This window comes from Dromaius novaehollandiae, chromosome 1 (assembly GCF_036370855.1).
Source record: "Dromaius novaehollandiae isolate bDroNov1 chromosome 1, bDroNov1.hap1, whole genome shotgun sequence".
In the NCBI taxonomy this organism is placed as follows: domain Eukaryota; kingdom Metazoa; phylum Chordata; class Aves; order Casuariiformes; family Dromaiidae; genus Dromaius; species Dromaius novaehollandiae.
The window spans coordinates 186,151,640-186,164,813 of record NC_088098.1 but is presented as its reverse complement, the minus strand read 5'-3'; the positions used below and the strand labels follow the sequence as shown (position 1 = coordinate 186,164,813).

General features: G+C 38.4%; 1 protein-coding gene across 11 annotated transcripts in view; it reads left to right on the top strand.

Annotated features, from left to right (window-relative positions):
* ENOX1 (ecto-NOX disulfide-thiol exchanger 1) overlaps nucleotides 1-13,174 on the top strand; it is a 360,126-nt gene that overhangs the window by 287,092 nt on the left and 59,860 nt on the right. For all 11 annotated transcript variants that reach the window (XM_064504830.1, XM_064504829.1, XM_064504833.1 and 8 more), the window contains 2 exons: nucleotides 5,298-5,404; nucleotides 8,877-8,994. In XM_064504830.1, the coding sequence (XP_064360900.1) occupies nucleotides 5,298-5,404; nucleotides 8,877-8,994 (225 nt within the window). The remainder of the gene's footprint in view (nucleotides 1-5,297; nucleotides 5,405-8,876; nucleotides 8,995-13,174) is intronic.

Below are 13,174 nucleotides of genomic sequence, written 5' to 3'. Positions count from 1 at the left end.
TTTCTTGTTCTTTCTAGTGTTCAGGTAAGTGACACAAGGTAGGTAGAATAGGAAAGACCTCCTTCTGGTAATCCTTGTCATGACTCTCTGCAATGCTGAAACTCCTACATCAGGGGGAAACAGAAAAGGTTTGTTGTTTTTTTTTCTCTTTTGCAAACCAAGTCTGCCAGTTCCTTTTGGTAGATGGAGCATTTTGCAGAGCTATCAAGATGTTTGTCTCAATTACACAAATGCATAATGGCATTTACTTACATACCCAGCTGATGACCAGTAGTATATCTTACTTTAGGCCTCGTACCTTGCATTATCTGCACTCTTCCTGAGGGTAATATTTTCAACTTTTATTGTTCCCTCCTCTGCCAGTCAATGGTAGTCACATCTGTTTCTCCCTCTCTAGCATGTGTACTGGGTAACAGAGAGGGACTGCAGGCTTTCAGCTGTAAATCTGTGAAAGGCAAATACTTCTCTGAAAGTAAACAGTACCATAACCAAAAGGCTGGGGTTTTGGCCCAGTTTAATTATGCTTCTTTCATGATTCTGCCATATTTCTGCAATTTCTCTGGTTTATGCCACATGTCGCTAGCCTACGTGCAATTTTAGCCTTGGACTTAGTGCTAAGGTCTATTCAGTACATCACCAAATGCCTTTCAGGACTGTTGCCAGAAATATTCTTTTTTTCTATCGAAAACTGACCTGGAGACTCTAATTCATTCACGTACAGCATCTAGCCTTGACTACTGTAATTTCTTGATTTGCTGGGCTTGGAGCCAAATCGATTGGCAGACTCCAACTTATTCAGAACTCAGCAGCTAGGCTTCTGACCCAAGCCACGCCAACTCTATATCCTCCCCATGCTGGGAATCTATATCTGAAAAGCATGTTACACATTTACTGTAACAGTTTCCTTTACACTGTAATTTTATGAGTGAAATTAGTCTTTTCTCCTGCACATCAGCTGTCTCGCTCTTAGAGAATTTTTCTGAACTAAATTGCCAGATAGACTACTCTTGCACTTGCAGTAATTTAATGCAAAGCCCTTTTCATCCTGTATCCCTAATTGGCAGAATTTGGAGTGAAATTTTGTATGAGATCTGATTATTTTATGAAGACCTCTGTTTTTACTTCATCACATTGAGTTTTAGTTTCTATTTTGCTTCTTTTTTGTTGTAAGGTGTTATAAAACATTTGGTTGCTGATATTCTCTGTTATTCCATAAAAGAAATTAAAAATCTTCATTTATGCATGGCAGCTGATAACATAAAGAACAAAAGAAAAAGTGACTACTTGTCTCCTGATACCTAGGAAGAATTTCAGCCTTTGCTGAATCATGTAGTTAAAATAGTCTATTTGATGAATGTAACGGAGGGTAAAAGTGCTTTCTCGCTACCTGTTCATGTGCAGATGAGTCTATACTTTTTTCCCGTTCATTTCTTTTCTTCTCTAGTAGTATCTTTTTCAAATATCCTGTATCAAATGTTTTCTTGCCCTGAAGATATTCTGGATTTCCCTTTAATCCAATCTTTTATGCAACTCCTATGGGCAGCGTTTAAGGGATTTTTGTTGTTCTTCCTAGTTCATCTGGTTGTTTTTACATTGACGCCTGATAGCAATCCCTTGGCCTGGCAGCATGGTTTATGGCAACAAAAACTGAGGCTTAAGCTTCTCTCTAATATGCTTACTATAAACTTGCACCTGTAATAAAGTATATTGCAGTTACACTGCAGTTGTTAAACATTAGCTGACACTTGCATATCATTCTAGGTTTAGTTTTTGAGGGTTTTTTTAAGTTATTTATAACTCAGCAGAAAAACAATAAGATAATAATCTTTTATCTGAAATATTCCACATAAACTACCAGCTGCAGAATAAGTCATTAAGAAAGATGCAATCAATTACACCCTCTGCATTATATTGACATAGACCCTTTGAGAACTGTGTGGTTTTTTTAAACCTAATTTAGCAAGGAAGCAGCTTTGCATATGGTCAATGAAAATTTGATATAGCATAGTACTTACCAGCAGATGTTTGTCAATGAATATTTCATGTTACTTAATAATACTACTTACCAGTCACAGTTGGCAGCACAGTGCATCCCAGAGCTCAAGGTGCCTTAGAGGGATAGGTAGGACCTATTGTTTCATTTTGGAAATTTCCTTCTGGAGGTCAGGAAATAATAGTCTGAAATTCATGACAAGCAACTAGACAGGGAATGTCTGTTTCACTCAAATTCTGCAGAGATCAGACCAAAATCTGTGTCCTCTCTCTGGTCAAATCTTACCCAGACCTAGAGGAAAAAAAAGTAAATTGGGGAGTTTCCCAGCTGATAGAAACTTTCATGGCTTCCCCTCAGGGATGAAGCTATCATCATTACAGGCTGTGTGCTGTTGGATCACTTACCCGTACAAATTTGATCCTGATGGGGGGGGGGGGTACATTCGGTCCTGTCTACCAATTATCCAGAGCACTGGAGTTTATGCCGGCTTTAGTCTTTTACGTTGGCTGTGGGAGAACTGATGAATCTTGATGCAACATGAATTAACCTATGAACAAGTCTGAACTGACAGAATGGGTTTGTATTAGACTGACACCTCATACTGCGTGAATGCAGGGTTTTGGTGCAACACAAGGAGACGCAAAGCCACTTTCCTGTACTGCCAAATCCTGGTCTTGACTGCTTTTTAGTTCTAATGTAATACTTGGAGGCATTTTAGTTTGGGTGTTACCTAGCTGGTGTTCGTAACACTTCATAGCCTAAACTGTTGTGTATATATAAATTGCTGTATATAAGTTAACACTTTCTTTGAATGCGGACTAGTCGGACATTAGTTTTTTACGTGTGCCAAAAATTTGCTCCTTAAGGCCCCAAGAGATCCAGCTCAGAGTCCTCATTTAGATGAGTAATGTCAGGAGGACCTTTTCCAGATCAAGGACTCTGCTCAGCTCAACATGCGTTTTCTTTCACACCCTCCACCCCTCCAGCCCCAGTGAAATAAACTGAACACAGTAGGCACTCATACATAAGAGAATCTAAAGGGAAACATGATGCAACTGTAGGTGTAAAGAACTTTCTAAGTGACAGGTACTGTTAACTGTAATATGAGTTACAGTGGGCATTTAATATTGTCTCCTGCTCTTCCCTTTTCTGATATCCTTTGCTGTCCACTGGATAATATTTCTTTAAACTGCTTGATTTTTAGCATGTAGTACTCATGGTATCCTACCTTCTTTAGTTTTTTAAAAACCTCAGAGTTAGGTAAGTGAAGGAGATCCTTTTTTGTACTCTTCACTTTGTCTGCTGCAGATAGGCAAGAAAACTCTTTGACATCTTCCTATCTTGTGTTTCCACTGAGAAGAGTTTCTGAAATGATCAGATAATGACTTCTGATAAATTTTAGCACCTGTTCACAGAATGGAAATTAAACATGTTAAAGTTCAAATGTTTTTTTTCCAAAATTCAGATGATCTTATTAATAACCATTAGTGGAAAATGGCAAACCAGCTCTTCTTCATATCTTTGTGAATCTTTTCTACTTGAATTTCCACTTCCACACTAAAAACAGACTGTTAATTAAGCAAGATTTTCTGAGCACCTGGGTCAGGTGCTCACCAACACAATGATAGCAATTAAATTCTAGCCTCAGTTTCTAGACACATAATAATAGAGTGCTTTTGCATTTTCATTCTTTTCAAAGTAACTGAATAAATATATACAGCATAATTTAATCCTTGATATATCCATCCTTTGCTCCAAGCAAGTGTTAATATGTGGAAATTATCACATCTCCTAATAAAACCTGAATGGGTCAGGAATGGATCAGATCATCCCAGTAGTTTTGAGGGAACTTTTCTTAGATTAAACAACATTTAAGCTTTAATTCAAAAATAAGATATTTATTTGTATGGTTTTAGAACTTAATTAACCAGCCCTGAGGGCTGCAAAGTCTTCCATATGTGATTCAAAATGTCGTAGCCTTTTTGAATCTGAAAGCAGCTTGAAACAGTGGTAGAAAGAGAAAAAAAAAAGTGCTCCTATTCAACTGTGTGAGGTTAACGTTCAGATCAAGAGGTAGAAGATATAGAACTGACTTACTAACCATCTAGACCATTTTACGGGAGATAGGCTGTTATATACAATAAGATCCTCCGCATCTGTGACTAGTGGGGAGAAGGAGAGCAATCATCGAGCGACTCACCAGATGCTGCATAATGGCACTTCTGCCACCTCGTCCTCAGTGAAAGAGGGGGAAGGAATTGCTGCAAGCTACAGAATGTTTTTTCAGCCCAGGAATCTGAAGAGATCAAAAACCAAGAACCTTGTCATAAACTGAAAGTTTTTTTCACCTTTAATGTATAGGTTGGCATAGCTGCTCACTCAGGAGCACAGTCCAGGCCATTTGTAGAAAATGTGGGTATCTTGGTAGTCTTGCACTTACCTGTTCAGTGATCAAGACTGCTTATATCTTGACCAAATCATTTTTCAGCAGGTCAGTGTTCTGAAAAGACAACATTGGTTGTAACTGATGTGAAGAGAAAGAAAAGAGGGCTGGGAGAAAATGTTCTGATTCAGGATAAATAGGTAACTAAAAATTTAAGGAGCTCAGTTGTCCTAGTTTAATAAGAAGATTTGACTTTGGAATTAATCCATTAGGGTTGAGTGAGGGAAGCCCATTTCACGTCTCTTCTTCATCCTATACACACTAAAATGCGAGTGTTCGTATACATAAACATACATAGGCCAGGGACGCAGGACAGATTGACCTACCACAGGTGAGCCTGAGAGAAGCAGCAATGGCAATTACATGATGGGGCATTTAAGTTTGGTTTAGTCCTTCCTGTCTGCTAGCAAATTCAGATTATCAGATACCTGCCCTTCAAAGCAGAGCTTGCTTGTCCTCCATACTTTCGTTTGTACAGCCCTCATTTATACGCAGCTGCCATCTAGGAACGTACATCAGGCTTATGCCTTGAGTATCATCTCTCTAGTCACATGCTAATAGCCACACACAGAGGCACATGGGCACATAAAGTAATGGTAGACATCACTGGGAAGATGCTGCATGCATGTTCTTTGGTACATAGTTATGCGTTGTGTAGACTAAAGTTGTGGAGACAGACTTGAAGTGAGACATCTCCAACATTGATAAAATGTAAGTACAAAAGACACATCATTGGATGGATATTGATGATGTTGTTTCAGTAATGACATCATCCATAGACTCCTAGTGTCTTTGCTTTGCTTCTCTATAGTGATCACAACATAAATTGCTTGTCTTGTTTGACTTCCTTGTTCACCAAAGTTGAGCAGATTGTGGCCGTTTTCAACGCTTCTACCAGACAAAAAGCTTGGGACCATTTCTCGAAAGCCCAGCGAAAGAACATAGACATTTGGCGAAAGCATTCTGAGGTTGGTGATTTTATTATTACTTTCTATCCATCATCTCACAGCTGGATTGACACAGAACGAGTGTGACTGTAGCTGGACATAGTGCATTCAGCAGTATTTATGGCTACAGTTTTAGCTGTTAATCAGCTAGCCATTATACAATCTCATCTGCCGTATGAATTGCTCCCATTGCTCTCATTACAATAATAGTCATTAAATAACACTAAGATAGAGAGCAATGTGTTTTTATTTTCCATGCAAGAATTGGGAAAACATTGGAGGAATATGTTTACTGTCTAAGATAATGAACTGAAGTGATGAAATTAGTTACAATATTTTAAACTAAGGATAGAATTAAGTCTTTCAAATATGAAAAATAACTTTTTAGGAGTCATCATGATCTGGTTTTAAAAGAAGTATTCTGTAGCACAGATTTTTTTCTGATTGTACCATTATATGGTCATTATAAGGTGACTTTGCTTGAAAATAAAATACATATTTCTTTCATAAAATAATGATTTAAGCATATTCAGTCCAGAATTAGGATGTACTCCTTCCCACTTGTTTTATGTCCTTCTTTAAAAAGTACATCAATCACTTATATGGATTCTAAGTATATTGCTTACAAACAAAACAGTATAAATGTAATCATAATACAACATAAAATTAGCAATGTGGGTTCATGCATGCGTGATTGTCATAAGCATGAGCAGAGAAAATGGGTTTCTACCTCTTCTTGCTGTGAGTGGCAGCAGAGGAAGCGATAGTCCCCATCTTGGGTTTTGGTCATCCAGCTTTCGTTTTTAATTCAGGATTTACGCTATGAGCCTGTATTTTAAAAAGTAAGTACCACTGTCTTTGTTTGCTTTCTTTCTTTCTTTCTTTCTTTCTTTCTTTCTTTCTTTCTTTCTTTCTTCTTTCTTTTTTTTTAATATGGGCAATTTACATACCCCTGGCTTACCTTCAGGTAGTACAGTATGTTGATTGTTAGTATCATAGTCCTCTAAATGATTTTTCTCTGTCTGAGAATAAAAACTTTAGAAGGTAAGGTGCACTTATTTAATTATTTTGTAGTATACTTGTAAAATAAGTGTTGTACACTTAGTTTGAGAAAAACTAAAGTGCTGTGATATAAATCATTTGGATAACATTTTAAGTGCCCATTAACTAATGCTAAATTACAGTTGAATACCAATGGCACTAAATGTAACATCCACATGAATACCAAATGAATTCTTTATTATCAGTGCTATTATGGCGAATACCAAATGACTTCACAATAATGGGACACTTAAAATAAAATGTTAGCATAATTTATTGGTACAAATTGTACTTTGCATTTTGTTCACAAATATTTCAAAAAAGTAGTGGATAAAGTCTTTGTTTAATTGAAAGTTGGGAAGTTGCAGGTTGCTATTTATCTTATTTTTTAGAGACAAATGAGAACATGACTTGTTAGTAGTTTATTTCAATTATATTAAGACCATTCCTTCTTAAACTAACTTTTTGTGAGGGGATGTGGAGTATCACTCATTTGCTTGCTTCTGAACCTTTAATAAAGGGAAATGTGTATGAGTTGGACTTTCCAGAAATGTTAATTCACTATTTGCTCTTTCAAACATTATTACCTTTTGTTTCTCTATGAAAAGGACACTAAAAACAATTCAAAAATATATGAAGCCTCTAGCTGATTATTTCAGAAATGCCTGTTTTCCAGACGTGAAATATGACGGATAGGTACCAAACGGCATCTTTGATTTAAATCACATTGTCTAACCATGGCATTATCTGCTAATTTGTTTAATTACCCGATAGCCTTCCCTTCCCACTTTAGAAAAGCTTTGTTAGAAACCCAGACACAAAGAAAGCCCTCATACACATAGTTGTTCCCTATGAAAGATTATTAGCTTTGCTGATAATGTAGAAATTGATGTATCAAAGACATTTATCTGCTAAAAAGGGAATAAATGTAAGTGGATGTCTGCTCATGTATGCAGCCTGCATTTCCCGGGAAAAAGTGCAGGTGGCCTTTTACAATAAGAAATTAAGAAGCGGTTTGCTGATTTCTTCCAGAGATGCCTCTTATTGCTTGAGATGCTGGTTGACAATTTACCATTTCAATCACTTTTTTTTTAATTTGAGATTATTCTCTTGCAAAACACCCACTAATTAGCCTCCTTGCCTTTGCTGTGGTAAGTGGGTACGTACACATTTATTAGAATATTTGAGATCTGACGAAGCAAGGGTACAGCTCGAGGGAAATGCCTTCCCTTTTTTCCCACAGTCCCTCTCTGACAGTTTATTGTTAATTGCATGGAGCAATAGTTGGACTCTTCAAACCATTTCCTCCTTCCATGCACCTCTTCCTTGTTTCAAAGATTGCAAACCACCTCTTTGGGAATTAGGCTCTTTGTCAACAGAAAAATTAGCTGTCTGCAGGCTCAAAAGGCCTACACTAATCATGGTGCAGCATCCCCGTGTTACACCTGACAGGATTATTAAGACAAAATAGAAGTCTCTCCATCTTCTCAGTGCTGCCATTAAAAAGCCAGCCATTACACCAGCATCAGCCTTTTTCATCGAGAACAAAGACCGTCTAGACTCCCACAAAGCCCACATGCCTGCTGATCATTTACCTAGCTACATATGTACAGCCTTCCTGCCTGTCTGCCCTTGCGCTGCTCTCTCAGAGGCTGGGCTGTTAGTGCCAATATTTCTTTCAGCCACAAAGCAGAAATTTTCCGGACAGTGTTACTGGGCTGAGTCTTTTCAATCTGAGGAAATCTGACAATAGGAGCAGCGTGTGAGATTCTTTTTGCCTAACATTAGGCGCCTAAATTTTGGAGTGCTCCATCTGAGCTAGCTGCTCTAGGCTCCCTTCACAGTCAGCGGAGAAAGGTAGGCACTTTTAGGGCATAGTTATTCTGGTTTAGTTTGGATTTCTACCTTGTGGATGTGAATCATCTTAAAGTGCCTGTTTCTTTACATTTCTGCAAAAGGTATGTAGGGGAACTAGTTTTAGTGGAGACACCTACATTTGGCCAAATTGAATCCTACCCCAAGTGATGGAGAGAAGCTGGAATTTTTTATACCTTAAGCAGGTTGACAGTCTCTTTATCAATCTGATTTATACACAATTTTAAGAATTATCCCTGCAGTTATGGTGTTCTTCTATGTTTAGAAGTAAAAATCTTTTGACATGGAGACTCACTTTCTCTCTTGTTGTCCCTGAGTGTTGCCTTTGATAAAGTCAATTCTTTCCCATGAAGAATTCAGTTTCCTTCAATTTGAACCCCGTTCAAACTCTGATGAGTCTTGCATTGACCTTGCCCAGCGCTACTGTTATTATGAACAGATTTGTATGCAGATATGTATGGTTACAACAGTATATGATCTATAATTAAAAATCAGAGAAGTTTTAAAAACAGTTACTAAAAATAAAGCAATTACTTTATGGAAATCAATACTGACAAAAGGTCATTTTGGGTTTTAGGAGCTCCGAAATGCTCACAGTGAACAACTCATGGGAATCCGCCGGGAAGAAGAGATGGAAATGTCTGATGATGACAGTGGTGACAACCCCACTAAAAAGCTGAGAGTAGATGATTCAGGTAAAGCAAAATCCTTCTACAGTGTCTTCAAAGACATGCAATTGTTGTGGTTTTATTTAAAAAAAAACAGCAAACAAAAGCTTATATATGAGAGGAGTGAGATATTAATAGAAGATGATTATATAAACCTAACCTATTTTAAATCTTCATAAAATAGTTATTTGAATCATGCAAGCTGTCTTTAGGAGGTTTCTCTCATTTGCTAAGGTTTATAACAATGAGAACTATCCAGTTCTGCCTATGGCTAGACCCATTATGTTTTTTTTATCACTGTCTCTGCTATCTTACATAATCGTATTTCATTCCATGGTTGTAACAATGTCCTATTACGAGACTGGTTGAAGTTCTCTTTTGGTCAGTATTCTCTAAGCCTTACCTTTCTGTTCCACGAATATTTTATAATGTATAATCTCGCTAAGAAATACGTGCTACCATTTTAACTGTGTGCTTTGTGGAATTTTAAGGATATATATTTCACAATATAGTACTGCATACTGTGTTAATTTTACACTCATTAGATGGCTGTCATGAAAGAAAGATCAAAGTTGCTTGTTATATCTGGAAAGAAAAGCAAGTTTTTCAGTCTTCTACAAATATTCTGCTGTCCAGTCAAGATGGACACTCCAGGAGATGGCTCACAAGCTGCCTGAATTACAGATTGGTAACATGATCTGGATCCTTTGCTTGATTTCTTAACATTGTTTAATAAATTTATGGGTAGCTAACAAGAGTTTACCTGTTTAGATACTCATCTTCAGAAAGAAAGCTTGCAGCAGCTAAAGCCAAAGCATGAGTGAGAACTGCTGGTCACCAGTGAGCTTTATATATGGTAAAGATGGAGAAAGTGATATGAAGAAAAACTGAGAGTTGATGATGAGGACAGTTTTGATCTAGGCTTTTGCATACCAGCACCATATTAGGAAAGGACAGAATTTCATCCGTACTGAATACATTCAAGTGCCTGTATGCTAGATTTATGCCCACATGCAGAGTGATCTTTGGCTTCTCCTGTGACAAGATGCTGTGTGAGGCTGAGTGATTCTAGAAGTAAAGACCAGAAGAAAGAGTGTTATTCCAGCAAGAAATTTTTAGTAGGGCACTTCTTCTGAGGGGAGAATTAATATTTTTCCTGAAAGTAAAATGCAACAATAAAACCTGTAAAGGGCAGTTTTAATTTTTGCTTGGCTAACTGGGTGGGCTTTAATTTTCTAGACATCATTAGCTGAATGTTTGGAACTAAGACAGGGGGTATCTGCAGGCAAAGCATTCCTAGCAGTCACAGGCTTTTATGAATGTTAATCATTTTGCCTTGGCTATGCCCGGTCTTACGGAGAGAAGTCATTAGAATTAACAACAGGAAGGAAGAGCCAGAAATATCCACAGCCTGCACTCCAGAAAAGGAGTAATGATGCTTTGAATAGTCATATTTACCAATTCAGCTAGGTTTAACAAATACACACTTAGGGATGAGATGTGCAGATCATTCAGGTTAGTAATGTTACAAGTAAGAAAGCATATTTGGTTTTCTTTCCCCAAAAGGGGACAATTCTGTCAAATGTATTGGTATCTGAGTTTTCTACAGAGTTCCATCCCAAACTACATCAGTAGCTGCATCGTTATGTATATTAATATGGGCACTAGAGTTCCCTCAGTGTTAACAGTACCAAACCCAATACTGTGTAGCACACTAAGTCAAAATTTAGTAGTATGAATCCACTTGAGTACTTGTCCAAATTCATCATCCTCTTGATCTCAGTCAAATTAACTCAGCCTGCTGCATAGGTCAAGTGACCCAGTTATAAAATTATTTTTTATCATTTTCTTCTTCCAACATCACGCTCTTAACTAAAATGTGTGGATTTGATTCTTCTGTCATTGACAGTAGAGGAAACTTAGAGATATTTCAGTTAAACCAAAGGAATTATTGGGTATAAAACATGGGTAAGTGAAAAGAAAATGAGTGAGTGGCATTTATATTTTCATTTTAGGAACAGAAGAGTGATTCTTCCTTTCTTGTTTTAACATTTTTTTTAATTAATATTTCTGTTGGGCCTGTTTTCCTTTCCCCCCTTTTTCTTATGTCATTCCTGAACCATCTCTTTATCCCCTAGCTTGGTTCGTACTGAAACAAAGAGGGCAGATTCCAGCCCCATCATTTCAAAACACAATGAAACACACCTAAGTCCAAAGGCTGTGCCAGGACCTTGGTGTCTGAGTAATAATCCAGAGTTGCTGTACTTCAGTTTTCAGAGCAACATTATAGTGAGCTGAGGCCCTTGTCCACAGTGAATTTGGGGCAGCTGGGTTAGATGATGAACAAGCTGTTAGCAAGAAAGGTTTGCATTTTGTCTTCAGTCATGGAGGAGTCTGGTGCATACTGGAAATCTACTAATGGTTGTTTGTTTGGGGAGATTAAGGCTTCTTACTTCTGGCTATACAGAACAGCTCAAGAGGGACTCATTGCTAAGTGTGTCACTCTGTTCTATACTCAAATGTTCTTCTTTCATCTGCCAGTTGCTCTTCTCCTAGTTATTTACGAACCTAATTTACTCATATCAATGTCTTGGTGGCAGAGCTGGGATGATAATAGGGACCTTCAGCCTCCTGGGCCTGCCCTCCATCTCCTAGACCTGCCTTTCAGCCTCTGGTCCATGTTGCAATGCTGGGGTACTGCCTTCTGGGCAAAGACCTTCCGCTCCTCCAGGTGTTTTGCAGACAGGTCATGCTCCTAAGGGCTCGAGGTATTAGTAACCTACTCGCAGTCGTGTGCAAGCTGAATATTCATGGCAAAGAAAGACATTGCTATATGCTTGTTCTGTTGGAGGGCAACTTTGAATTGCTGCCAGGACCCCCTGAACACCCCACTGGGGAAACCAATAAATGGTCTGAACTAGCATGCATGACTAGTTTATAGGGATTCGTCCTGGTTTCATACACTGAAGGTCATTCGTGTGATGAGGAAAGCTGGCAAAAGGCTAGACTGAGACAGAGTGAATCTGACCTGTGGGCACAGCTATTCCTTTAGAAGGATGGCTTTTTCAAAACTCAGCCTTTAAACAGTGATTTTTCTGCATTGTGGATTTTGGAGTTTGAAAGGGACAAGAGGATTGCTGAAGTAAAGCCAGAAAAAAATTGCTAAGAAAAAATAATAATGATGACTGGCAACTCAGTTAATACATTTGAAAGTCAAGGTGCAGCTACTGAAGCATTAGCTCAGGGGAAAAAATTACATTCTGCATTGGGATCTAGAGAATATAGGAAAATCTTGGAATGATCAGGATTTATGGATGCTTCATCTCCCACCTGCTGGCACTGGGAGTAAGGATCCTCAAGAAAAAGTCTCCAAAGTAATTTTAAGAATTAGTGAAGTGAAACTGCATGTTGTAGGAAAGAGCTGAAGTTTGGTTTATGCCTAGAAGGCACCTGTAATTTCACTTTAAGAGGAGGTAGGTTAATCTCTTCCTTTTGCAGTTCTTGGCAATGTGCCATTAATTCTAGTGACTCCAACTTCAGTGAGAGACTGTGGTCGGCACTGCATAAAAGAAAGAAATACCTAGTGCTCGCAGAGAGACACTGGGAGGATGGTCGTGTGATTAATACGCTATTGACTGGAATCCCAGAGCTCTGGGCCAAATTCCAGCTCTGCTACAAACCTCCCACCTGGACAAATCAATGAATTTGTGTATTGCCTCAGTTCTCTGCTGTCAAATGGGGGTAACAGCACTTCCTTTCCTTCACCCAGTGCATGTCTTGTGCACATAGGTGGTAAGCGTCTTGGTATAGAGCTTTCTCCAGTTGAACATATATACAGCATCTTGCTCATTGAGCCCCTGGGGCATTTGAGCACTATTGTAATACCAGTGATGGAGTAATTTAATAACACTTTGGGCACTGCATGCAAATAGTAGAGGAATTGCAAGTTACATAGTGTAAGCCCAGCTTGGACACATAATATTTGCGCTGCCTTCCAAGTCAGGACAGTTTAGGCAGGATTTTCAACCATACCAGTTGTAGGTGCCTAATTCAAACCTTGCAGCTTTTCTGTCTTAAACAGTAGCCTGAATCTTTGAGTGCTCTCCAGAGCTGGTGTGTCCTGTTGGCAGCAACAGTGAAGTCAGATGCCGTAGGAGACAGTCTGAATAGGGGGCAGCCCAAATGACTTAAGAGTCTTTTTGAAAGT